Source organism: Orycteropus afer, unplaced genomic scaffold, assembly GCF_000298275.1.
Source record: "Orycteropus afer afer isolate SDZICR_OR568_19922 unplaced genomic scaffold, OryAfe1.0 scaffold00009, whole genome shotgun sequence".
Lineage (NCBI taxonomy): Eukaryota > Metazoa > Chordata > Mammalia > Tubulidentata > Orycteropodidae > Orycteropus > Orycteropus afer.
In genome coordinates this window covers 20,092,758-20,120,488 of record NW_006921596.1, presented here as the reverse complement: position 1 = coordinate 20,120,488, position 27,731 = coordinate 20,092,758, and the positions used below count along the sequence as shown (strand labels likewise).

General features: G+C 38.2%; 1 protein-coding gene and 1 non-coding gene across 2 annotated transcripts in view; both read left to right on the top strand.

Annotated features, from left to right (window-relative positions):
• CNOT1 (CCR4-NOT transcription complex subunit 1) overlaps positions 1-27,731 on the top strand; it is a 92,772-nt gene that overhangs the window by 25,705 nt on the left and 39,336 nt on the right. Inside the window, exons 2-18 of the mRNA XM_042781763.1 lie at positions 4,790-4,897; positions 5,476-5,574; positions 5,955-6,023; positions 6,112-6,166; positions 6,486-6,689; positions 8,255-8,423; positions 9,398-9,524; positions 9,687-9,797; positions 11,453-11,623; positions 12,251-12,378; positions 13,851-14,091; positions 17,078-17,197; positions 18,404-18,526; positions 18,703-18,854; positions 23,814-23,964; positions 25,788-25,989; positions 27,450-27,593. Of these exons, the coding sequence (XP_042637697.1) occupies positions 4,790-4,897; positions 5,476-5,574; positions 5,955-6,023; positions 6,112-6,166; positions 6,486-6,689; positions 8,255-8,423; positions 9,398-9,524; positions 9,687-9,797; positions 11,453-11,623; positions 12,251-12,378; positions 13,851-14,091; positions 17,078-17,197; positions 18,404-18,526; positions 18,703-18,854; positions 23,814-23,964; positions 25,788-25,989; positions 27,450-27,593 (2,374 nt within the window). The remainder of the gene's footprint in view (positions 1-4,789; positions 4,898-5,475; positions 5,575-5,954; positions 6,024-6,111; positions 6,167-6,485; positions 6,690-8,254; positions 8,424-9,397; positions 9,525-9,686; positions 9,798-11,452; positions 11,624-12,250; positions 12,379-13,850; positions 14,092-17,077; positions 17,198-18,403; positions 18,527-18,702; positions 18,855-23,813; positions 23,965-25,787; positions 25,990-27,449; positions 27,594-27,731) is intronic.
• Positions 24,255-24,389, top strand: LOC122150640. Its single transcript, XR_006163782.1, has one exon. It is a non-coding gene; the product is annotated as a small nucleolar RNA SNORA50 (small nucleolar RNA).

The window sequence follows — 27,731 nt, the reverse complement described above, 5'->3', positions numbered from 1 at the left end:
TGCATCCAATCTTTTCTTAAAATGGTCTCTAAATTCAAGAGGAATATATTTTAATTTTCTTCATTTTCAACTACCTTCTGTATGATCAATTGATCTGTTCCACAGTTGGCACCTAGCCTTCTTCTGACTGATAATTGAGCTTCTCAGAACATCATCTTTTTCTTCAGCTGTAGTCAATTTTGATTCCTATGTATTCCATCTAGCGACATCCACATGTATAATCACGATTTATGTTGAAAAAAGGTATTTGCAAAGAGCAAGTCATTGGTCTTGGAAAATTCCATCAGGCAGTCTTCGGTGGTGTTTTTGTCTCCCAAGACAGTGTAACAGCTCTCCTCCCACTTCCTCCCTGTAGTTACTTCTTACCTGTGTCCCTTCTTTCCTATGCCTTCCTGCCCCTCAACAATGTTCCTGTGCAGATGCTGCCCTTCTCTTCTCCCGCAATTAATTGCTCTAAGGAGTGTATCTATCTGATGCAAATATTCACACTATATACTTGTCTGTTGCTTGACTGGAAGCCACAGGAGTGAGTTCAATGCCAGATGTGAAGGGTAACTAGGTGCCATAGTCTTGGGGCCTGGTCTCACCAGGCTCAATCAGACGTGTAAACTTTTTTTTTTTTTTTTAAATGATTTTGAATTTCGTTCCACGTCGTTCTCCCATTCTCTCTAGATCTCCTGCGTGGATCCGTTTGCAAGTCAGTACTATTATTTTTTTCCAACTGACGGTCCTTCTTTGTTTCCATCTTTCATGTTCCAAGCACTAGTAATTATGAATGCATCTTGATAGTATGTTTGATCAATATCAGACTGTAGAAGTTGGTTAAAATCTTAAATTTCAACATCTTTGGCTTTTAGTGCTTGAATTTGAATAATATTAGTATTAACTAGTCTTCCTTGTAGGCGAGTGAATATTATCCTGTCACTGAACGTGAGGCCATTCCTTTTCAATTTGTCATTCCCGGTATAAGCACAAAAACACAACCACTGCCGTGGAATCAGATCTGACTCAGAGCGACCCCTCCTTCGGTTTCCAAGGCAATATCACTACGGAAGTAGACTGCCCGACCTTCCTTCCGAGGAATGGCTAGTGGGTTTGAACTTCCAGCCTTCTGGTTAGCAGTCAAGTGCCTTAGGCTTTATGCTACCAGAGCTCCCATTCCTGGCATGTTGTTGTTGTTGTTGTTGTTATGTGCCGTTGAGTTGGACCCAACTCATAGCGACCCCTCCTTGGGTTTCCAAGGCAGTATCGCTACGGAAGTAGATTGCCCCATCTCCCTTCTGAGGAGTGGCTGGTGGGTTTGAACCACCAGCCTTCTGGTTAGCAGTCAAGTGCCTTAGACACTATGCCACCAGAACATAGTAGATCATATATTTGTCCAATTCAAAATGGCCAGTATTCAGCTAATGTCTAGGATATCAATCTTTGTGTGATCCACTTGATTTTTTACAACTTCCAGTTTTCCTAGATTAATGTTTCGTAAATACCATGTTTTGGTTTTTAGTGGATGTTTGTAGCTTGTTTCTTCTCATTTTGACTCATGATACATCAGCCAGTGAAGATCCTGAAAGCTGTACTCCATCCATGCCATTTAAGTTGACTCTCCTTTGAGAAGGCAGCTCTTCTAGTGGTGGTTTGAGTGCCTTCCAACCAGAGGAGCCCATCTTCTGGCAGCACTATATCAGATAGTGTTACACTGTTATTTGTAAGATTTTCAGTGGCCAGTTTTTTCAGAAGTGGACTCCCATGTCCTTCTTCCTAGTCTCTTTTAGTCTGCGAAGGTCTCCTGAAACCTGTCTACCATGGGTGACCCTGGTAGTATTTGAAATACCTGGTATAACTTCCACCATTGTAGCAACATGCAAGCTGCCGCAGTAAGACAAACTGACAGACATGCAGTATGAGGCCTGATACCTTGGCCTTGTCTTTCAGTGTTGGTTTAACTATTTGGGGCCTCTTGCCATTCCTTACAAAGTTGAGGATTGTTTTATTTTTTTCTTTTCTGTAAAGAAGGATGTTGAAATTTTTATCAGGATTATGTTGAATTTATATGTCACTTTGGGTAGTATTGACATCTTAACAATATTAATGATATTGTTCGATAATTTCCACATTCTATGGGATCACCTTTCTTTGGAATGGGTACAAATATGGATCTCTTCCAGTCAGTTGGCCAGGTAGCTGTCTTCCAAATCTCTTGGCATAACCTGACTCAGTGCCTCCAATGGAGCATCCGTTTGTTGAAATACCTCAGTGGGTATTCCGTCAATTCTCGGAGCCTTGTTCTTCACCAATTCTTTCATTGCAGCTTTGACTTCCTCCTTCAATACCATTGATTCTAGATCATATGCCACTTCCTGAAATGGATGAAGATCGACTAGTTCCTTTTGGTACATATTCTGTGTATTCCTGCCATCTTCTCTTGATGTTTCCTGCATCATTCAATATTTTGCCCATAGAATCTCTCAATATTGCAATTCGAGGCTTAAATTTTTTCCTCAATTCTTTCAGCTTGAGAAATGCCAAGCATTTAGCACATTAGGTAAGATTAATCTTTACACCAGCTGCAGGGATCCAGGTGAGGAGAGGGAGATCAGGCACGCCCAAACAGAAGGGCAGGAGAGCGGAACAAAGGGACACTACACGGTTTAAAATCAGGAAGGGAGTACATCAGGGTTGTATCCTTTCCCCATTCTCATTCAATCTATATGCTGAGCAAATAATCCGAGAAGCTGGACTGTATGAAGAAAACGTGTCATCAGGATCGGAGGAAGAATCATTAACAACCTGCGATACGCTGATGATACAACTTTGCTTGCTGAAAGTGAGGATGACTTGAGGCACTTACTGATGAAGATTGAAGATCACAGTCTGCAGTATGGATTACATCTCAATATAAAGAAAACAAATACCCTCACAGCTGGACCAATAGGCAATATTACGATAAATTGAGAAAAGAGCGAGATTGTCAAAGAATTCGTTGCTTGGTTCTACAGTCGCCGCCAATGGAAGCAGCAGTCAGGAAATTAGATGACGTGTAGCACTGGGCAGGTCGGCTGTGAAGGAACTGTTTTAAGTGCTGAGGAGCAAGGATGTCTCCTTGATGACTAAGGTGCTCCTGACACAAGCCATGATATTTCCAATCACCTCGTATGCATTTGAAAGCTGGACAGTGAATAAGGAAGACGGAAGAAGAGTTGATGCTTTTGAGTTGTGGTGCTGGCAAAGAATGCTGAAAGTACCATGGACTGCTAAAAGAACTTTAACAGATCTGTCCTGGAGGAAGTGCAGCTGAGATGCGTCTTGGAAGCGAGAATGGCCAGACTTCGTTTCACCTGCTTTAGTCATGTTGTCAGAGGGGATCATTCCCTGGATGTCACGCTTGGTAAGGTGGAGTGTCGACGAAAGAAGGGAGGGCCTTCAACAAAATGGATTGACACGATGGCTGCGACAGCGGTCTCAAGTGTAGCAAGGATCATGGCGCTGGTGTGGGATTGAGCAGTGTTTCATTCTGCTGTGCATGAGGTCGCTGAGTCTTAAACGACTGGACGGCATCTAACAACAACAATGTGCCAGTTTTTCTCCATGGGAAAACAGAAGCTAAAATAAGTTAGATAACTTAGCCAGCTTTTACATAATTAGCATAGTACACTACAAAGATCCTAGGCTTTGGAATTGGACTGCGAATCCAGATTGTCGCCTCTTAGACTGCTGTGTCTTAGGCTCGTGGAATCTTTTTACATGTCTACCTCTTCACCTATAAATGGGGCTAATTCTTGGCATGATTGTGGAAGATGAGACCAAGGAGACTCAATACAGTATCTAATCCAAAGTAGGTAGTTAAATGTTTATTATTTATGTTGTTTAATGTAGTATTTAATTAAAAAAAGAACAAAACTTACTCTGCACATGTAATGTGCGAAGTTCTTTTCTAGAGTAAATATGTGCAAGTTAACAATACCACACAAACTCTCTGTTCTTATGCAGTTAATAGTTGAGTGAGGGACACAGACAACAGAAATGTATCAGGTGTATAAGTGCTATGGAGAAAAGTAAAGCAAGATGATAGGTGATGGCGTGACAGGTTATGTTGCTGTTTTAGAGAGGGTAGTCGCCAAAAGCCTCACCTTATCACCTAAGGTGACTTTACAGCAGAAACCCTAAAGGCTGTGAGAGCCCAAACTCACTTTCATGTGTAGATATCTGGAACTTTCCTGTTAGAAGGAATAGTAAGTACAGACACTGGTCATTTTGAGGAGTGAACTAATGGAGCGTCAGGGCAGCGTCTACAGCACCGAGCTCAGGGGTAGCTGGTGGCCGGTTCATTGAGGGCTTGCCTTTTTAGGCCATTGTATAGAGTCATAGCTGAGTTAGAGAAATGATAGGTTATATTTTTAGAGTAAAACTAATACATAGAAAAAAAATGATCTTGTAAGTTTAGTTTGTTTATAAAACAGTTGTTGCCTTGATTCTTTTTTTAATTCCTGGTACATGTTGTTTTATGTTGCCTGGTGTTTTTGATACAATGTTGATGAAAGTGCACAGGCTTAGATGGGATAATTACTGGTAGTTTTTCTTCTTCCTCTGTCTTATTGCTAGTGACTGTAAGAATTGTTTTTAAAATATTAATTATAAAATTAATTACAAAATATTGGTATCTCTACCTCAGTAATTCCTGTACTTATATTCCAATACGAACAAGTAATTTAACTTGGGATTTTGGCCTGGAGATTGGTTCCCTTTGTCCCCTCAACATTGCCTTGCAAACTTATATTTTTGGTCTTTTCAGATTGTGAATCGGCACGGTCCTGAGGCAGACAGGCATTTATTACGCTGCCTATTTTCACATGTGGATTTCAGTGGCGATGGTAAAAGCAGTGGCAAAGATTTCCATCAGGTATTTGGGGCTTACAGAGTTTTTATCCACTTAGTTTTAATTGTTCAATGAATTGTATTTTGGGCATGGCATTTGTAGTAAGTGACATATACAAAGAGCATCCAGAAATAAATCTTAGGGGAGGTGGCTGGCCAAAGGTGTTCTTCGGCTTTTCTTTTTTTCTGTTTTTCCCTTCTCCTGCATGGCTGCCCTTACAGCTGCCTAGTTCAGGCTTAGAGAGTTGGGATGTGACCTGCTTGGAGGAAGCAGAAATGGGGATGTCCTGCTTGACAAGTAGGGCAGAGAGGGGATCTCATGTCCTGGATTGAGTCTCTTTGGCTAGTTCTCAATCTGGTAATAGTTTCTTACGATACAGTCCTAATAATTGTTTTACTGGTGGATGTTACTTTGTGGAGGTTTTTGTTTTTTAACACTGTTACTAATTGAACTTCAAGTATTTTAAATGGGATTTTTAAAGAGCTGATTTTGATAATGTGGAAACATACAGTATTATATTACACTTTAATGTTCTGAACACATGTACTTTTATTTGTACAAGATGACTGTCAGTGGTAATGAAAATTTCTTTGTTTTTGAAGACTCAGTTTCTGATTCAGGAGTGCGCGTCGCTGATTACAAAGCCAAATTTTATCTCGACGCTGTCCTATGCCATTGATAATCCATTGCACTATCAGAAGGTTGGTATTTATTGCTTATATTTTTAGCGATCCTAAGAATATGATCTCTTACTAAGCTTTTTAAAGAGGCCATTAGCTTTGATCTCATAATGTCATGCCTTAATTATAAAATTTCAAGTAGTTACTTAGGGTTTCTATTGTGTCTTTCTAACAAAATCCAGGCAGTTTGATAATAAATAGAATCTTACTAAAACTAGATCCTGTGAAAGCTTAAGCTTTATTACTATAAAGGATGTTAGTCTACAGTTCTAGGACATGGTATATTGTTTCTCAGAGCACTACACTTTACCTTTGTTGCTGAATAGCTCCATGATTGGGCGAAGGGATGCTTTTGAAAACTAGTAAACTTTTGTTTTAAAATAAGCTTTGGTCTGTTTCAGAGTTTAAAGCCTGCACCCCACTTATTTGCCCAGCTGAGTAAAGTTCTCAAGTTAAGCAAAGTACAAGAGGTAAGTGATTTAGAAAAGAGACATAGGCCAAATTTAGATTGAAAACAGCCATTTGAGTCTTTAGTCACTCTCACCCTTGTTGTTTCAGGTAATTTTTGGTCTTGCCCTCTTGAATTCTGCCAGCTTGGATCTCAGAGGTTTTGGTATGTTCCTTTCTTCCTAAAAATTCTATAGTGAAGTGAGACTCTTTAAAATCATCCTGAAATCTTGAGGCTTCGTAGTTTAGAGACTAAGATTGTTTCTAAAAGTAATAATAATAATTTATTTCCATTGGTCTCTTTAAAGTTTAATTTTTAATATACTTGCTACATATAGGAAGCATTGGAGAGGGGTAAAGGGTAATTTTGTAAATGAGAAGGAGGCATAGATATATTCTATTTATAGAATACCTATTTTCTGATGGTATGTGACTTTTTTACCTATTGTGTTGTGGAAATGATTTTTGATTTGCTTCATTTTTAGCTGCCCAGTTCATCAAACAGAAGCTTCCAGATCTTCTGCGTTCTTACATTGACGCAGACGTCAGTGGAAATCAAGAAGGTGGCTTCCAGGATATAGCAATAGAGGTCCTACACCTCCTCCTCTCCCATCTCCTCTTTGGGCAGAAGGGAGCTTTTGGAGTTGGACAGGAGCAGATAGACGCTTTTCTTAAGACGCTGCGTAGAGGTAAGGGAGTATTTATAGCTTATGAAAATGGATTTCTTTGAATAATCAAACACATGACAAAAGCATTTTAGATTATAAGGCAGGGATGTACCCTTTTGTTTTTTAGTTGGTGTAATCTTTTTGAAGAGAATATATTATTTTAAATATGAATGATAAAGCCTCATTATAGAAAAGATATAAATGGTTATAACTTAACCAATAATCTTGTTATATAAATACATAGTTAAAACTTGGCATATTTCCGTGTAGCCTTTTGTTTGTTGTTCTTTCCTCTTCTCCCTTAGGAAGACTAAATTATAATAACATAACTTTTTTTTTTAGTTTTTAAAACTTTTAATCCTTCTGCTGTATTTGTCAGTTTTGATATATTCATTTTGCCCCTTTACTGTTGACTGTTGTTATGTTCAATCATGATAAATGGAGACAGCATCATAGTAAATGGAAAAAAGGCTGCACTTGTAAGGGATTTCATTTTACTTGGATCCATGATCAGTGCCCATGGAAACTGCAATCAAGAAATCAAACTTTGTATTGAACTCGGCACATTGCTCCAAAAGACTTATTACTTAATGTGTTAAAGAGCAAAGATGTCACTTTGAAAACAAAGGTGTGCCTGACCCAAGCCATGGTATAGCTTGGAAATGAATGTGGTAGCTGGACAGTGAATAAGGATGACTGCAGAAGAATTGATGCATTTGAATTGTGGTGTTGGCGAACAGTACTGAAAATACCATGGGCTGCCAGAAGGACAAACAAATTTATCTTGGAGGATGTGCAGCTGGAATGCTCCTTAAGAAGCAAGAATGGCCAGACTTCATCTCACCTGCTCTGGCATGTTATCAGAAGGGTCCAGTTCCTGGAGTAGGGTATCATGTTTGATAAACAGGAAGATCCTCAGTGAGGTGGATCGACATAGTGGCTGCAATGATGGGCTCTCAAGCATGGCAGCAATCATGAGGATGGAGCAGGATGGCATAGGATTGTTCTATTGTATGTAGGGTCGCCATGAGTGGGAACTGATATGATGGCACCTAACAGTATCATTATGTCAAAATAACTACTGGTTCTAATGCTGGCATTTGTTTCTCTGATCTTTCTCTTAGAAAGATAAGTACTGGTCAATCTTTGATGGTAGGTGAACATCCTGACATTTTTTTCTCCCTTCCTAAGGTTTATATACTTTAATTTTAAACTGTGTTAACTTTTTCATTGATAGGAAATTTTATACTTGTCATTAAAACAAATACGCTCTCATTCTGATTAACTTTCTGATGCTTTCCTTGTGTGAGAATTGATAGTTAGCCTTATTGTGAGAATTTAAAGTAATATTTAGGTTGTCAGTTGGTAAATACTAGAATCCTAATAAAGAAAAATTAAAAATATGATCATGAGAAATTTTTGTGATATAAAAATACCCAAATTGGGCTACTAAAGGTAGGATAAAAATAAACTTTGTTTGGAATGTGACTTTTTGAAGAATCAGATTTGAGGGGCTTTTCAAGAATGAAAAAGAGAATTGTTTGCATTTAATCACCATAGCAGTTACAATCTGATTTTTTCCTTAGATTTTCCCCAGGAACGCTGTCCCGTGGTGCTTGCACCACTTTTATACTCTGAAAAACGGGACATTCTAATGGACAGGATCCTGCCTGATTCTGGAGGGGTAGCTAAAACCATGATGGAGAGCTCTCTGGCTGATTTCATGCAAGAAGTGGGCTATGGCTTTTGTGCAAGGTTGGTAATCAGGGGCATTAAACTTCTGATCGCTCTTCTGCTAAATAAGCATGATTTATTTTAATTCTTTAAAACAAGTTGCTCAGGTTCCTTAAAGTTGTCTTTGCCTTTCAAAATTTTTGCTTCTAAAACGTTTCACATAAAAGTTTTGCTGATTAAATTCTTACTTCCCATTCATTAATTTCTGAAAGTCAGGGGTCAAGAATACATCAGGTGTTAACCTAATTACCAAGATCCTTTTGGGAGAAGGAGGTTATTGAAGTTAATGTTTATGGCGCTTGTGTCACTTTCCACTTATCACGTCTAATTTTCTCTTCTTCTCTCTACAGTTTTCTCAGTTTGCATTCATCACCTGTATCTTTTTCTGTCCTGCCTGTTGCATATTTTTACCTGCCAGGGGCACCAAAGAAAATAGTTTTACACTATTGATAGCACTTAAAACTATGCTATAGTGGATTGTTAATATTTTTTTGCAAATGAGTTATCAAAGACAGTAATGTGCTTTGCTTTGACGTTCGGTGTTTTAAAATCCCTCATACCAACTACATTTTCACTTATGCTTGAAATGGTTAATTTTTGTGTGTGTGACTGGCATAACTTGTTTTATCAAACCTCATGATGTAAAGTAAGAATGTTTGGATGCCGTTTTAAGACTTCATACATACCAGAATAATCAGATTCACCTCAGGTGTCATCAGTATTTTACAGAGTAAATTAATACTGAATATTGATAAGAATAATTCTGTGTGTTTTGTGAAAGAAATCTTTTTTGCGTCATATTTTCTTCCCTTGATCTTCTAAACTTTTCATTTTTCTTATTTATGTAATTGATTTTTGTATTTTTAGCTATATAAACATAAGAAATGAAACTTATTATTCTCCTTCTGTTAGTAAAATTCTAGTGATTTCACATAAGGGATCACCTTATTCCATCATTTATTAATCTTGGTATTGAAGTTATGTTTTTGTTACAGTATTGAAGAATGTCGCAATATAATCATGCAGTTTGGTGTTCGGGAGGTCACAGCTGCCCAGGTTGCAAGGGTTTTGGGAATGATGGCTCGAACTCATTCAGGATTAACAGATGGTATTCCATTACAGGTAAGAGTAATTAGAATTCAGCTGTTAAGTGAATTAATGTCCTGTGCTCTTAATTAATTGTCTTTATTAAATTAAATTACAGTAAGATTGATTGTTTTAACATTCAGAGTAAAACACAGTATAAGTATTTGGGTTTGTTTAATTCACGTTTTGTTTCTGTAGAGTATCTCTGCTCCTGGCAGTGGAATCTGGAGTGATGGGAAAGATAAAAGCGATGGAGCACAGGCACACACGTGGAATGTTGAAGTTTTGATTGATGTTCTCAAAGAGCTGGTGAGTGGGTGTGATCATGATTTTTGAGTCATGGTTTTAGCATGACGTAGCCAGAGAAAGCAAATTCTAATGAATAAATGTCCAGCTGAGAGAGAGGAGTAACATTTTGTAATTACTCAGTTTTATTGGCTCAAAAAGCAATAAAAGTGTCTACAGTAATTATGTTCTAGCAACAGAACACAATCAACTTTAAATTTTGTTAATGATTGTTGGCACACAATTCCAAGCCAGTGCAGTGCTCAAGGACATTGGTGAGTGGTATAAAAAGGACAAGTCCAGAGGCATCATCTGACCTCCGTCTTCACAAAAGGGGAGGATCAAGGTCAACATCAGCAGCCCAAGGCAGATTCCTATGAGGTGAAGGTCAGACATCTCTCTCTCTGTCTCTGACTCTCTCAACCATGTATAAGGAAACATATTTTCATGGTTTGAAAGATGGTACTTTAGAGCAGAACAGAACTGGCCTTGGTGCACTTTAAATACTAAATGTACATACACAGCAGTGAATAAGCTAGTAAACATCATTTATATCCCTTTTCCTTTTCAGTTAAGATATGTTTATTACTCTGTGCTGAGTGTCTGGAAATTACCTTGTATAAGTTTCCTCTTTTTTGTGTTTTTTTTGAGGAGTCTGATACTGCTTTGTCGGACCTTTCTCCCTTCACCCTCCATTTTTAGTTGTGATTTGGGTTGAAAATTTACAGAACAAATTGGTTTTCCATTTAATAGTTCACACACATTTTGTTTTTTTACATCAGTTGCACTTCCCACGATGTAACAGCTCTCTTTCGACTGTCTCCCCGTGTTTCCCATTTCCATTCATCCTTCTTTCCTACCTTCCTGCCTTCTGAGCTTTAGACCTGGGCAAATGCTACGCCTTTAATCTCGTGTAGTTGATTGTTCCAAGGAGTGCATGCCTCCCTGGTGTTACGTGTTCACCCCCTAGACCTATAGTTTGGCTGAAAATTGAACCGTGTGACTGATTTCAGTCCCAGGCTTGAAAGGTGTCTAAGGGCCATAGTCTCAGTGGCTCCACCAGTCTGTATCAGATCAGTGAGCCTGATCTGTTTCATTATTTTCAATTTTGTTCTACTTTTTTCTCCCACTCTTATCCAGGGACTTTTATTGTTATCCCAAGCCATCAGCAGTGGTAGCTGGGCACCATCTAATTCTTTTGGTCTGAGTCATGGAGGCTGAGGTTCTTGTGGTCCTTTAGACATTTTGACTAATTGTTTCCTTGAGTCTTTGGTTTTCTTCACTCTTCTTTGCTCCAAACAGGGAGTGACCAATAGTTTTATCTTAGATGACTGTATTAGATAATCCATTGGTGAATGATATCTGGTACAATTGATTTATCTTTGCCATTTTGTTTTGAGATATTGAATCTCGGTGTAAAGAGAAGAGGTGCTGAATAAAAGAGTTATTTATTTGCCATACTGGGGTAGCAGTGATAGTTGGGTTAAGTAGAGGAGATGTAAGTACTTGCTCATGGAGCCAGTTTATTCTGAACATTAAGAATTTTGTCTTTCTAAATTTTTCAAAACGTCAGCAAGATTCAGTTGACTGAGTTTATGATTAGAAGTTGGTCCTTTGGATAAAACCTTAAAACATGAACACTGGGGGTCATTAAACTTAAAAATACTTTTATTTTCTAGAACCCAAGTTTGAATTTCAAGGAAGTAACATATGAATTGGACCATCCTGGATTTCAGATTCGTGACAGTAAAGGACTTCATAATGTGGTTTATGGCATTCAAAGAGGTCTGGGTATGGAAGTGTTCCCAGTAGATCTCATATATAGACCTTGGAAACATGCAGAAGGGCAGGTAAGTGAATGGTATTTAACTATAGGAGAAAAAAACCCAAACACATTTCCATCAAGTAGATTCCAACTCATAGGGTCCCTCTGGCACAGGATAGAGCTGCCCCGTAGGGTTTCCAAAGCTGTATATTTTTACAGACGCAGATTGTCTCATCTTTCCCTTGTGTAGAGGCTGGTAGGTTTGAACCACTAGCTTTTTGGTTAGCAGCCGAGTGTTTTTAACCACCAGAGCTCCTTTTTAGAAGGGGAACAAAGTAATATCTTATGCCTTTTATATATAGCCACTTACCCATTGATTGAGATATTCTTTAAAGTAGAGTTTGTTTTGTGTAGCTCAGAAAAGCAGGCTTGTCATAAACAGTGAAGGAGTATTACCATAATTTTAATACTAGCCAGAATCAGTTTAGGTGTAGTAATCAAGCTATTTCCCAGTAATTTAATGACATTGATCTCCAAGACCATTTCATAATTTACCTTTGATCTGTTTGAATTATCTGTGGGTTTTGAAAAGACAGATAATTAGGGTTTTCAGGAGAAACTGTCATTCCACTAAAACAATGGAGATTAGCCTAATGAAAATGATCATTCACTGTCATTTACAGTAGTAAGGATGATTCTTATCTTGTTCCAGCTCTCCTTCATTCAGCATTCCCTTATAAATCCCGAGATCTTCTGTTTTGCTGACTATCCCTGTCATACTGTTGCCACTGATATTCTGAAAGCACCACCAGAGGATGACAATCGAGAAATTGCCACATGGTAAACATTCTTACCTAGCTTTCCTTTAGATGATCACTTTTGTGGTTTTTGAAATAAGAAATTAATAATTAATAGATTTAATGGAATGATATTTTTAGTGAGCCCACTTAATTTTTTTCCCTAAATTTATTTTATTGTTCAGAATATACATAGCAAAACATACAGTTCAAGAGTTTGTGTACAATTTAGGGATACTGATTACATCTCTCAAGTTGTGCAGCCATTCGCACCCTCTTTTTCTCAGTTCCTCTCTCATTAATGTAAACCCACTGGTCCCTAAGGTTCCTATATAATCGTTCCAGCTGCTATTGTCAGTTTGATCCCACACAGCGGATAATGCTAGGGGTAGACCCCCCCCCCTTTTTTAAAACTAGTTAAGGTAATTTATTCAGTTTTAAGATGACTTCAGGGGCTCCTTTTGTTTTAAAGATTATCTCAGGGCAGTAGTTTCAAGGGTTCATTTGCCCCATGGCTCCAAAAATTCGAGTCCATGAGAATTTGACATTCTGTTCTGCATTTTCCCCCTTTTGATTAGAATTCTTCTGTGGACTATTTTATTAAATGTTCACTAATGGTAGCCAGGCATCTTCTAGTTCGTTTGGCCTCATGCAAATATGTCAGTTATTCTTAGAGGCAGTAACCTACACATTCAACATCTTCCTCCTATTCCTTACTCTTCCCTTCTTCCTCTGTTGCTCCAGGCAAATAGAAACCAGTTGCTGTTTCTTGGATGGCTGCTTACAAGCTTGTAAGATCCCAGGCACTACATAGTGAACTAGGAGGTAGAATAGAAGCACTAAATATGTTATTAGGACAGTTAATTTTGATGTCCCCTAAAACCATGACCCTGAAGTACCAAACCAAGGACCAAATCCCACCAGGGTTTTGGTTGTACCTAAGCAGTTACTCTCTTTTTTTTTTTTTTTTTGACCATTGTTGTAAATATACCTATCATACAACTTTTGCTAATTTTTTGCTTTTTATGTGTGTACGTGTTGTTGACAACCATTACAATAATAGGCTGTGTAACCCTACCATTAATTGATGCAATTTTTCCATGAGCTTGATTATTTTAATGTGGTTGTGTGTTGTCAAGTTGATTCCAACTCAGAATGACCCCTTAGAACACAGTAGAGCTACCCCATTTGGTGTCCTAGGCACACACTCTAAGGCTCACTTCTACTTTATGGAAGCAGATCTTCCATGGAGCTGCTAGTGAGTTTGAACTGCCAACCTTTAGTAGTTGAGACTCGCTTTACCATTTGGACCTCTCAGCATATATTTTGTGATGAACATCGACACCAGTTTAATCAAAAGCTTTAAATTGCTGTATAAAAATGCTTTATTTTGCAAATGTTAGAAAATGATAGTCCATTGGTTTTGTCCCAGTAGCTGGCATCAGTTCATTTGGAAAGTGAATTTTGTATATTTGGATTTTTACTGATAGAGCTTCTTCCTTCCTTCTTATGTAGGAAGAGCTTGGATTTGATCGAATCTCTGCTGAGACTTGCAGAGGTGGGACAGTATGAGCAAGTCAAACAGCTTTTTAGCTTCCCTATCAAACACTGTCCGGACATGCTGGTATTGGCCTTACTACAAATCAACACCTCCTGGCACACCTTGCGCCACGAACTTATCTCCACTCTGATGCCAATTTTCCTCGGAAACCATCCCAACTCTGCTATTATTTTACACTATGCATGGCATGGGCAGGTAAGACTTGACCAGTTCCTTATCTACATTTCTTCTTCTGAACCATTGATACTCTTTGGAGAATTGAAGCTGTTAACATAGAAAATAAATTATTGTTAATCTGGATTTGTGTGATTCTGGAGAAGTTAAGATGTCATAAAACTTGCTTCATCTGTGAGAATCATGTGGACATTGAAGTATAAAACACCAAAGAGCTAAGAAGTAACTAAAATTAAAAACACAAACAAACAATATTTTGAAAGTTCTATTTCTAGGGTACCAATTTCTTTTCTTTTAATTTGTTTTACAGAGAATTGAGCAGGTAGCAAATTTTTTCCCCTTCTCCCTCTCACAGTTTTCCTTATTTTTAATATCTTGGCATTGGTATGGTGTAGTACATTTGCTGCAGTTGATGAGTTGATATTGATACATTATTATTAATTAATGTCCATAGTTTACATTAGGGTTAACTCCTTATGTTGTACAGTTCTGTGGGTTATGAATAATGCCATGTGTCCACCATTACATTGTCATACAAAGTAGTTTCACTGCCGTAGAAATCCCTGTGTTCTACCTACCTATTCACTCCTCTTTCCCGCTAATAATCCCTGGCAGCCACTGATCTTTTTACCGTGTCTACAGTATACTTTTCCCAGAATGTCATATGTAGTTGGAATCATACATTCTGTAGCTTTTCCAGACTGACTGCTGATACTACTACTACTACTACTACTTTTTTTATAACACTCTTATTGTGGTGAAAACACACAACAAGATGTTTGCCAGCATAACAACTTCCCCCTTCACAGCTCAGGGACATTGATGACATTTTTCATGTTGTGCCACCATTATCGCTATCCTTTTCCAAAATACTCAGACTGGCCTCTTTATCTTAACAATGTGTTTTGAAGTTTCTTCCACATTTTTCTGTTGTTCGATAGCTCATTTCTTGTTACCACTGAATACTATTCCATCGTTTGGATGTACCACAGTTTATCTATTCACTAGTGAAGTACATCTTGGTTCTTCTAGTTTTTGGCAATTATGAACAGAGCTGCTAAAATTGTTTATTGTGTAGGTTTTTGTGTTGACATATGTTTTTGATTCATTTGGTTTTACTAGTTTCCTTTTGATAGCAGTAAAGAGCTTAATTAAGCATTTATTTTGGAATTAGAAGGTACTCAAAGTCATTTTATGTGTGTTTTTTTTTTAAACCAGTAAACAGGAGAAGATCACAAACCTCTTTAGTTGGCATTATTTTATTTGAATCAAACATTTCGATTTTCTTTTATTTGGTGTTAAAATGCCTCTTAGGGATTTGTACTTTTCCCTGCTAATTTTGTAGAATTCTTTTGACAAAAATTTAGTTTTTCTTAGTAGGCTATGTTTTTAATAGGACAAATGCAGGCAGAAGCTTTAAGAAAAAAGCAGTCATCTTCTTTACTTGGAGTAGTTTTTGTGGCTCCTTTTTTTTCTTTAATTATGTTTATATTAGTTTACATACAAGTGCTTTTTATAAAAATTAGTTAAGGCTGTTTATTTACAAATGGAAACATGTTTGCCTTATTTCTGTGCCATTCAGTCAGCTGCTCCTCCTTTTCGATAGACTTAATTAACACGGTAGTGTTTGTTGCCCAGGCTGTCTTATGTTTTCCTCACCATACCTGTGAGGTAGGAAAGCCAGGCTGAGAGACTGAGAGCTGGGTTTGCTCAGAGCTGGTTGAGTACCTTCCACTTGGCTCTTCTGCCACCCCTGCACGGGTACGAGAAGGTGATTGAGAGATAGTGACAGTAACTGCCTTGCTGTCAATTCTGAGAAATAGTTCCTGATATTTGTCAAGTACTGTTTCAGGGCTTTGGAACACAGGAATCAACAGAACAGAACCCCTAGTCTGGTGTACCAGTTTGTACCAAACAGGATTTGCTCACATCTCTAAAGTTTTGTTTTTCCATTTGTTATGCTAGCATTTAGATCTTTCAAATGAAAGTCTTTGTCAGTTCTGAAAGATAGATTGTATAAGTAACAGAGCCTAACAGCTCTTCATTTTCTTCTGGTGAAAACAATATTGAAATATTGAATAGTTACTGCTTTTTGGAAATAGCTAGTTTTAAAATGAGTGTGCAAATACTGCTAGAAATATGGATACAACACTACATTGTGCAACATGAAAGTTGACTTACCTTAAACTACTTTTTTCCCTTTATAGCCAGAAATGTAGAATTTAATAAGGAATCATTACACCTCGAATAACCTCATGTTCATATTATGTTCTATTCTTGTGTCATGTTAAGAAAGCTTCAGACATACTTTTTTTTTTTTTTTTAATTTTTATTGTGATTTGGGTGAAAGTTGACAGTGCAAATTCATCTTCCATATAGCAGTTCACGTACACTTTGTCTCACGACATTGACTGCAATTTCCCACAGTGCAACAGCGGTCTTTCCACTTTCTCCCCATAGTCACCTCTTCCCCATGTCCTTCCCTTCATGCACTCCTGCCCCCGAGGTGTCTCCCTGTGCATACACAGCCCTCTCCCATGATTGATCTCTCCAAGGCGTGTATCTACCAGATGTTCAGCCCATCTGCCTGTCTTTTTTTGGCTGGAAGCCACAGGCAGGAATGGGTTCAGTTCCAGGCCAGGGGCTATAGTCTCAGGGGTTCTACCAGGCTCTAACAGACCAGAAAGCCTGGTCCCCCCAGGTATTTTTTTAATGATTTTGAGTTTTGTTCCACATTGTTCTCTGTCAGCAAACTTCTAGGATCAATAAATTTGTTGAATTGGCTGTATATCCCTGGTTGTAGAAATAACTTGGCTTTTCCTATAAAGAATGTCACCATGCCTACCCTATAATTTCATACTGTTTGTGGCCTGAACTTAATACCTGCTCTGATATGCCTGATTTTCATATAAATAAAACAAGTGAAATTTTCTGGGAGGTGGTGGTAGTACCTGAGAAAATGTTTAAGAATATTGCTGTGTAAACTTCTTTACCCTTTTTCCCTTAGGGGCAGTCTCCCTCAATTCGCCAACTTATCATGCATGCAATGGCAGAATGGTATATGCGAGGAGAGCAGTATGACCAGGCCAAATTGTCTCGAATACTTGATGTGGCCCAGGACTTGAAGGTAAATTTGGAAGGGTAGATTGACTTTGTTTTATTTATTAATAGCAAGGAAACAGTAACATAAGATGCCTTAGGAATCGGGATGGAGAGCAGGAGCTCACTTCTGTGGAGTCAGATCCTACTCACAGCGACCCCTCCTTGGGTTTCTGAGGCAGTGTTGTTGTTATGTGCCGTCAAGTCAGACCCGACTCATAGCGACCCCTCCTTGGGTTTCCAAGGCAGTATCACTACGGAAGTAGATTGCCCCATCTTCCTTCCGAGGAGTGGCTGGTGGGTTTGAACCACCAGCCTTCTGGTTAGCAGTCAAGTGCCTTAGCCACTATGCTACCAGAGCTCCCTATTCCGAGGCAGTATCACTACAGAAGTAGATTGCCCAGTCTTACTTTTTGAGGAGTGGCTGGTGGGTTTGAAGCCAGCCTTCTGATTAGCAGTCAGATGCCTTAGGCACTAAGCCACCAGAGCTCCTGCCTTAGGAGTAGTGCCTATTTAATTAGCTCATACCTAGAACACCTTCAGTTTTAGAGGTAGAATGGGTTCTACCTTGATAGGTAGAAAGGGAAGGAGAGTAGTTTGGGGCATGGAAAAATGTATTTTCATTTACATTTGATTGTATGTTGATTCATCTTCTATGATAAAGTGATACTTAAGCTTTTCAGAGAGGTAGTCTGCAATACAGTTTTTAGAGAAGCGATTTGAGTTTTAACCCTTTAGTATATTTGATTAGAATCAACAGAATTTTCTTAGAAATAGTCTGACTGATCACTTGGTGCATAGCAGGTGGTATAGTATAGTTACGCAGGTTAATGGAAGCTTGTGCATAGATTTTACAAGATGTGAAAGGATAATTATTGAGTAATAATGATTTGATTGAGTCATGCTCTGTGCTAGGTTAAATTATTTCAAAAAGCACGGGGTAAAGTTGTTTTGGAAAGTAATGTCCTGTGTTCCCTTTTAAAGTATAATTTTACTGTAAGCAAGTACTGATGTTACCTACCACTCAGTTGTCCCAACTATTTAAAAAATTATGACCCAAACAAACATTAGCACTATGTTTTATTTATACCTGTTTGTGAAAATAAAAATTGGAAATAGTAGACTTGAGATATTCATACCTATTTGTGAAAATAAAAATTGGAAATAGTAGACTTGAGATATTCAGAAAGGATATTGTAATTGCTTGACTTGTAGTTTCTAATTCTTTCTTTAGGCCTTGTCAATGCTGCTAAATGGCACTCCATTTGCCTTTGTTATTGACCTTGCTGCACTTGCTTCACGTCGAGAATACCTCAAACTGGACAAGTGGCTCACAGATAAAATTAGAGAACATGGGGTAAATCGGAATTTGTTGATGCATTTCTGTTTTTTAATCTCAATGTGTACAATGATAAATGAAGCAACTTTTTAGTAGCACTAAAGATGCTATTTATTATGGATTTTAGTTCATATTTCTTAGTGGTTATCTTTAATCTGAAAACAGTTCCAATGACTTTCAAATCTCCTTTTCAGGAGCCCTTCATCCAGGCATGTATGACCTTTTTAAAGAGACGGTGCCCTTCTATTTTGGGTGGACTTGCCCCAGAGAAAGATCAGCCCAAAAGTGCTCAACTTCCTCCAGAAACTCTGGCAACGATGTTGGCCTGTCTACAAGCTTGTGCAGGGTAGGAAGATCATGCTTAAAAATTAGTGTATTTAATACTAGACTTGGATTATATGGATAATTGTTGATTTGGGGTGGAGTAGGTTGAATGAATAAAAGTGGCAGCAGCTCAAGACAGTCTTATGGCCTTTAAGACCAAAGTATTATACTGCTTAAAGTATATATTAGATCCATTTTGATTTAATTATTGTATATGGTATGAAGTAGGGATCCAGACTTACTCTTTTATATGTGGATATCTAGTTTTCCTAGCACCCTTTGTTGATGTTCTTTCAGTTTTGAATTGTCTTCTCAAAAAATAGTTACCCATAAATATATGGGATTGTTTTTGGACTGTAGTTCTATTCCATTGATCTGTATGTCTGTCCTTACGTTAAAACAAAACAAAACACTGCCATTGAGTCAGATCCTACTCACAGTGAACCCCCTCCTTGAGTTTCCAAGGAGGTATCACTGCAGAAGTAGATTGCCCAACCTGCCTTCCAAGGAGTAGCTGGTGGGTTTGAACCACCAGCCTTCTGGTTAGCAGTCAGATGCCTTAGGCACTACACTGCCGGAGCATCTGGTTGGGCAGTCTGCTTCCATAGAGTCACCACCTCAGAAATCCAAGGAGGGATCGCTGTGAGTCATATGGACCGGAGGGCAGTGAGTCCTTATTATGTTAGTGTTACTTGTTGGGATATGTATCATACATTGAGAAGAGTACTTAACAAGTGTATATAATGTTTAAAGTTAAGTAATAATGTGAATAGCTGCACTCCCATCAATCACTCAAGTTAGGAAAGAGAATCTTACCAGAACCTTAGCTACTTTCTTTGTGCCTTCCATAGCCACAGTGAGCCTCACCTCCTCCAGATTAACTACTATCCTCACTTTTGTATTAGGTTTTGTTTTTCTTTGTGGTTTTACTCTTTATTATGTACTCTTAACAGTGTACTTTGTAGTTTTAAAACCTGAGCAACAAGAAAATCCAGCTGTGCAAGGAAATGTCAGTATGGCCATTGTCAGTTGAATGCCTGGAAGATAAACGGATCCTTTCTGAAGCATAGCCTGGCTTTAGGTTCCCTGAGGTGTCCAGAGCCTGACATCCAGCAAGGCTGCAGTATTTGTTAGGTACTAGATGTTTGAAGAGAGTAGGAGGAGATGAAGCTGGACTATTTCTATGTGGTAAACTGAGTATGCTCAGCTGATAAAGCACAGGGCGTGGAGTGGAGAGCAGGGACTTTTTATTCATAAGCCCAGTATAGATGAGAAGCAGGACCAGGCTCAGCAAGGCACTGTGTCTTCTGGTTACTATGGTTTTACAATAAAATTTGAGTGCTCAAATTTTTTTTTTCCCCCTTCCAACTGTTTTGGCTATTCTGGGTCCCTTATATTTTGTATGAATTCTGGGTTCAGCTTGTCAATTTCCACAGAGAAGGCAGCTGGGATTTTGATAGAGATTGTATTAAATTTGTCAATTATTTAGGCAGAGTATTGCCATTTTAACAATATTATGTCTTCTAGTCCATGAGATATGTCTTTCTGTTTATCTTTAATTTCTTTCAGTTCTGTTTTGTCATTTTCAGTGTACACATCTATTACTAGTTTTGTTACATGGTTTATACAGCTAGTCTCCTGTTGGACTTTGGGGTAGTTTCCACTCTTTGCATCAGTAAGTAGTGTAATGAAGAGTGTTTTGCATGCATTGTCATTGGTAGCATTTAATTTGCATCATTAGAAGTGGGTTGCTAGGTTAAAGGGTAAATGCATGTATAAGGATTTGTTAGATATTACACAATTTTTCTCTGTAGGTTTTTTTTTTTCCCCCTGTTTTCTGGTTACCAAGCAGTACAAGGGCCAGTTTCCTCATAGCCTTGCTGACAGAGGTTGTGCCAGTCTGAAAAGGGAAATGTAGTATCTCAATGAAGTTTTTAATTACATGAGATGGGTATTTTGAAACGAGGTACATTTTGAAAAGATGCTTGAGGGGCTACTTGTGTTCTTTTATTTAAAATACCTTCACTTGTTTTGAGCTTCTTTTATAAACTAATGGCTTTATTATTCATTTTCCTGAAGACTGACCTATAATAAAATAAGTAAACACATACCTTTAATAGTAGACATCTTCCTTTCTTTTCTGTGGTCTGTTGATAATGTTCCTTCCTTGCTTTCAATGTATGTAAAACAATTAGTTGTAGTTCACATTTCTGATCTCTTTGTGAACCATTATATTTTGGTGTTGGCACCAGCAGAAATTTTTGTAGATTTTGTGGTAGTGGTCTAACATACTTAAAAAACTGTACTGTGGTGAAATATATATTAAAAAATTTATCATATTAATTTTTTTTTTTAAATTTTATTTTGATTTGGGTGAAGATTTACAGAGTAAATTCACTTTTCATACAGCAGTTCACATACACCTTGTCTCATGTCATTGACCAAAATTTACAATGCAACAGCTCCCCTCCCACTTCCTCCCCATAGTCACCTCCTCCCAGTGTCCATCCCTTCATACTCTTCTGCACCCTGAGCTATCTCCCTGTGCATAAGCAGCCCTTCCCTCTCCCATGATTGTTCTCTCCAGGGCGTGTGTCCACCTGAGGTAAATGTTTAACTCACATGCCTGTACTTTGTTTGGCTGGAAACCTCAGTTGTGGGTTCAATTCCAGACCTGAAGGGCAGCTAGGGGCCATAGTCTCAGTGGTTATACCAGGCTCTGTTGGACCAGCAAACCTGGTCCCCACCTTTTTTTTTGCCTCCAAATGATTTTGAGTTTTGTTCCACATTGTTCTCCCTCTCTATGCAGGATCTCCTACATCCCTTCCAAATGGGTGACAGTGGTAGCTGGGCACCATCTGGTTCTTCTGGTCTCATAGTTGTATAGGTTGCAGATAGGATGGTGTACCAGTCGCTAGGACTGATTGTTTCCATTAATTTTGGTTTTCTTCTTTCTTCTTGACGAGGAGCAACTCGTTGTTGCATCTAGATGGCAGCTTGCTAGCTTTTAAGATCCCAGTTGCTACTCGCCAAAGTAGTAGGTGGAACAATGTTTTGTATAGTATGTTATGCCAATTGAGCTTGATGTCCCCTGCGACTATGGTCCCAAGCCCGCAGGATCAACTACTCGGTCCCTCTGGGTAGCTGGCTGTGACCAAGCAATGACCATAACCTTGCCCCTTGTCAGCTCTACTAATACACCTAGGAATTCTGATCATTCACATGAACTTATAGGCCCATTGTCTGCCAACCCTATATATGATCTTGGATACACTCCCCATTTAGACATACCTAATTGTTTAGCTTGTCCACCCATCTATCCTTCCATATACCCATGTTTGCTTTCACTGACAACTCAGTACTGTATATGCAAAAGGGTTCATATTTGTTGTCTGTACTGCCCATGTAACTCTCTATGTCTTCCTCATCCTCAATGCTGCCATATTGGTCACTCACATTTGGTACATTGCCCTTCTCTTCACCCAAATCAATACTTATCTCTATCTATCTAACAGCGTTCCCTCCCCTCCCCTCCCACCCCTGGTAACCAACAAAGAAGATGTCCTCCAATAGATAAACCTTTCCTTAACTTTTACAATAACGGACTAATACAATATTTGTCCTTCTGTGACTGACTTATTTCACTCAGCATAATGTCCTCCAAGTTCATCCACGTTATGCGGTGTTTTGCAGATTCTACATTATTCTTTAGCGTTGCGTAGTATTCCATTGTGTGTATGTACCATAGTTTGGTTATCCATTCCTCAGTTGTTGGACATCTAGGTTGTTTCCAAGTTTTGGCTATTGTAAATAGTGCTGTGATGAACATCGGCGTCATATTAATTTTTAAGTGTGTACATTGACATTAATTATAATTATGTTCCTTGGGTTTTACAACTACCACCGCTATTTGTTTACAGATTTTTCCATCCTTCTTAATAGAAATTTAAGCAATAGCCTTTACTTTTCTTCTCCCTCTCACCAGTTGTAATGACTGATAAATTGGATCTCTAAACATTTGCCAGATTCTAGTATCTCATTGTGGGATCGTGCAATAATTGTTCTTTTGTGTCTGAATGATTTCACTAAGTATGTTTTCAAGGTTCATCCAGGTTGTGGTATGTATCAGAGCTTCATTTCAGTAATTCTGACTAACTTATTAAGTGCTTGATTACTGAATGAAAGATCAGCAGTTTCAGTCCACTAAGAGGCTCTTTGGAAGAAAGGCCTGGGAGCTACTTTCTTAGAGACATTTGAAAACCCAGTGCAACAGAGTTCTATACTGTCACCACGTGAGGTTGCCATCAGTCAGAATCAACATAACAGTAGCAGCGTTTTTTGTTTCTTTGTTTTTTGGGTGGGTATGGCAACAGGTATGGTTTGGTATACCACATTTATAGGTCAGTCTGTTGTTTTCCGCCTTTGACATGCAGAACAGGCTTACCACTTTTCTGTCACTTGTTCTAGTGGAAGATAATTTGAGTTTTCCTTTTCTGGTAAGTTTCCACCTTATACAGGTTCTGGCTTTCACAGATTTTACTGTATATTCTGGATATTAAACTCTTACCTAATGGATGGTTCTCGAATGTTTTCTCCCATTCCATAGGTTATCTCTTTACTTAGTTGGTAGATGCAGGAGAATTTTATATTTTGAAGTCTTAATTCACATAGTTTTTCTTCAGCATGTCTTGCTTTGTGCATAGGTTTTGTCAGATTGGGTGAGAATATGGAATATTTGGAGTATTTTGAAATTTATTGGTTGTGCTATACCTAGGCTTAACTTTCAGAAGCATTAAATATTCTAAAGAGAGTCTGTAGCAAATTGGCTCAGAAATCCTATTGATAAATGCACAGTTGGAAGATATGGCAGAAATCAGAAATATGTTCCAGCATGTTTTCTTTATCAGAAAATCAGATGAACTTTTATTTTGGTGTTCTGGGGAATAGTAAGTTTTATTTTTCACTTTTATTCTCTCTTTAGGAGTGTTTCTCAGGAGTTATCAGAAACTATCCTCACCATGGTAGCCAATTGCAGTAATGTTATGAATAAGGCTAGGCAGCCTCCACCTGGAGTCATGCCAAAAGGACGCCCGCCCAGCGCTGGCAGCTTAGATGCTATTTCTCCTGTTCAGGTAAATGAAAGTGACAGTTTGTCCATACTCTTGGGATAGAATAAATTTCCATGTCATCATTAGTAATCTACTCAAAACAAGAAAATTGTCTGAATTTATTACATTTTAGATAACTGCCTGTCTAGCATCCACTTACATTTTAAAGGAGATCCATAAATAGGTATTATAGTTGAGTTTAGATTTTAATCATTAAATAGAACATGACTCAGAGGTAAGATGGAGAACAGCTTACTTAGGTAAATAGTAAGAGTTTCTTTTTAAAGTACGAATTACTAAGATTCTTGAGAAGTAAGCACTGCCTTTGAACCTGATATGTCTTGTTTGTAGTTTCACGGGCCAAGCAACAGTGCTAGCACATAAGGACTTGTTATAACTGGGCTCTTCAGCTCTCAACTGAACTGCCCTTTTAAAAACAAGGTACATTTAAGTTACTCCCTGACGCCAACCATCCCCTTCTCTCCGGGAGCAACATACTTTGCTTCTTTCGTCAGCTGCATTGAATGGCAGATTGGGGTTGTAAAAAAAGAAACAGGCACTTAGCAGTTCTTCACTGGCCACTTTATAAAAGGCATATTGCTTATCCATTTTCTAGTCAGAAATGAAATAGTGCCCAAACCAAGATGTTTGGAAGGGTAGTTGTTAGATATAGGCAATTCCCAGGTTACGAACATCCAACTTATGTATGGCCCGTACTTACAGACCAAACCCCGTCAAGCCTGTTACACCCATTCCTCACTTATTGACATGGTTAAGTTCCGAAGACCAGGTTGTTATGCAAAAATGGAAGATGACTGCATCATTACATAACTGCCAGATTACGTCGTTATATAAATGCCAAACCACTGAGAATCATGGCCCAGCCATTTGACACATAACCTTAACCATCACAACCAGTGTAAGTCTAGCCTAATACCTTGGTATTTGTTACTACCAGATGTATGTTGTTAGTGTGAAAAATCATCGATAGATTTTTTACTATTGTTAATGCAAAATGCTGGTTAGCAAGATAGTCGGAAGTGAAGAGTTAGATGTATATAAAAATTCAAGGTACACATAATGGTTCGTAATAACAGAAGGGCACTACTTTGCAACACGCATCAAAACATTATTATTGTAACTATTATGTTATTTAGTATATCTGAAAGTGTTTCTGCAATGTTTTTCATGCATGGAAATGTGCACTATAGACTCTATACTAAGATCTGATACAAACATTTGATTAACTAATGTAAGATATGAACCGTTGCAATTTATGTACCAATTCAACTTAAGGGCAGATTTAGGAACCGAACTTGTTCGTAATCTGGGGACTGCCTGTATTTTTAAAAATCTGTTGATGAATTGCAATATACTGCTGTTTTTATTTTCTTTTTTTTTTTTAAATCAAAGCTGATCTCCCCCAGGCTCCAAGATTTTCTCATTTACGTCTTTTGCTTGGAAGATGTTTTTATTGTATGGAAAGTTATATAACTTAGCTTGAAAGATTCTTTGTTGGTTAAAAAAGAAATTTGAAAATCCCGAGGATAGAAACTATCCCTTATTGCTGCTGAATGTTTAGTACTACATACGTAGAGCAGTTCATCTGATGTGTTCTTTGTCAAGTTCAGTAGCCCTGATTTTATGGCTGTGGTTGGTATTAGACATAGTAAGGAAAAGGACTGGCACAGTTGATTTTATTGGGGTTTAAGTATCATCACAATCGTGTGGGGTTTTACAGCTTATGAAGCCTTTGACGTACTCTTGTTAAAAATTGCTTTACCTGTGTCATGTATCTGCCTTTGCTTGAAGTATATTTAATATATTTTTATAATGTTTTTCTTTAGATTGACCCTCTTGGTGGAATGGCATCTCTTAGTATAGGTGGTTCTGCTGCCCCCCACACTCAGAGTATGCAGGGTTTTCCACCAAATTTGGGTTCTGCCTTCAGTACCCCTCAGTCACCAGCAAAAGCATTTCCACCCCTTTCTACCCCAAACCAGACAACTGCATTCAGTGGTATTGGAGGACTTTCATCACAGCTTCCAGGTAAGGAGGGGATGTGTGAGTGGGTTGGGAGCAGAGTGTTTGTAAATTTCATTATACCTTGGTGTGTGGGAGCTCTGGTGGCATAGTGCCTAAGGCATCTGACTGCTAACCAGAAGGCTGGAGGTTCGTTCAAACCCATCAGCCACTCTTCAGAAGGAAGGTTGGGCAATCTACTTCCATAGTGATACTGGCTTGGAAAACCCAAAGAGGGGTTGACTCCACAGCCATGAGTTTGGGGTGTGGTAAGGAGCCATTGGAATAAGAAAGCTGCTTAAACTGAATACTGTATCTTTGCGAAAGCTGTTTCAACACCCAAAGTTGTGAAGAGCAAAACATATTGCTATTACTTTTAATTAGAATAAGGATTTAGGGTAAAAGTAGTGGTGAAGTTAATTTTTCAGTAAGGATCCTGTGTTAACAAATGATTGTATAAACAGTAAACACTGTTTTAGTCATGCATTTTAAGAGGCTTTTGATCCAGAACTCACAACTTTATTCATGAGCTTTATGAATCACTCATGGTTGTAGTACAGGTAGAAAATACTGTACGTGTCAGATTTGAGCATGTGTTTGGCATCTTTACACGTCAGCTACCTTGAAAATGCTAGTAAATCCTTAAAACACTTTTAACTTTTTAAAATATTTTGGGTTTTAATATTATATTGAAGTAAAGGTTACTGTTTTTTTTCTTTTTGGCTTGTGTCCACTTGCTTGTCCTTTTAACTCAGAATATAAATTAGGGCCCTAATTCCGACTCATAGCCCCCCTTTGCATTTCCAAGGCTGTAAATCTTTATGGAAGTAGATTGCCCAGTCTTCCTTCCATGGAGTGGCTGGTGGGTTTGAACTGCCGACCTTCTAGTTAGCAGTCAAACGCCTTAGACATGACACCACCAGAGCTCCTTTTGAGTGTTTAGAGTTTTAACACCTAAGAACTGAAATCGTGCCATGGTCTATAATCTAGTTAACACTCCTGATTTGTGGTTTAATCGCTAATGGTTTATTTAAAACCAAAAGTACTGTTCTTCCTAAGGCTTCCTAGAAAAGTTCTAACTATTTTTGGACTCTATTTTGCTAAAGTTGAGGTAGTAAAGAAGTCCTGGGTCTTAGTAACGAGATAGTGCATTAAATTGTCCAATTTTAGTCATTCAGAGAATCAGACCAACTCTTCTTATTTTGATTACCTTGTAACACAATGGTATATGCTTAGAGAATGTATACTTTTTTTGCATATTAACAAATTGTCAAGGATATGAAGGAACTAATAATACTAAAGAAATTTAGACATTGTCCATTCTAATCTTTTGATTATTTGTTTAGATTCTTCATGAAATTGAATGGATATAAAAGGGATTTAACAAATATTCTCACTTTTAAAATAAGGAAGTGTATCTGAGATAAGAATAAAACCAAGAATATGAGTAATGATAGGGTTCTGGCTGCCTTCATTCTCTCTAGTAGGTGGTCTTGGCACAGGCAGCCTGACTGGTATAGGAACTGGGGCTCTTGGACTCCCTGCAGTGAATAACGACCCTTTTGTACAGAGAAAACTGGGCACCTCTGGACTGAACCAGCCTACATTCCAGCAGAGTAAGATGAAACCTTGTAAGTGGTAGTGTTGTCTGTGATTGTGAAGTGTGCCTGACTGATCCACATACAGACTTTTGATTATGTCCAGTTTGTTGTACCTGCAATTATAGGAACAAAAGTATTGATTTACCTTAGTATATTGTTGGTAGGACC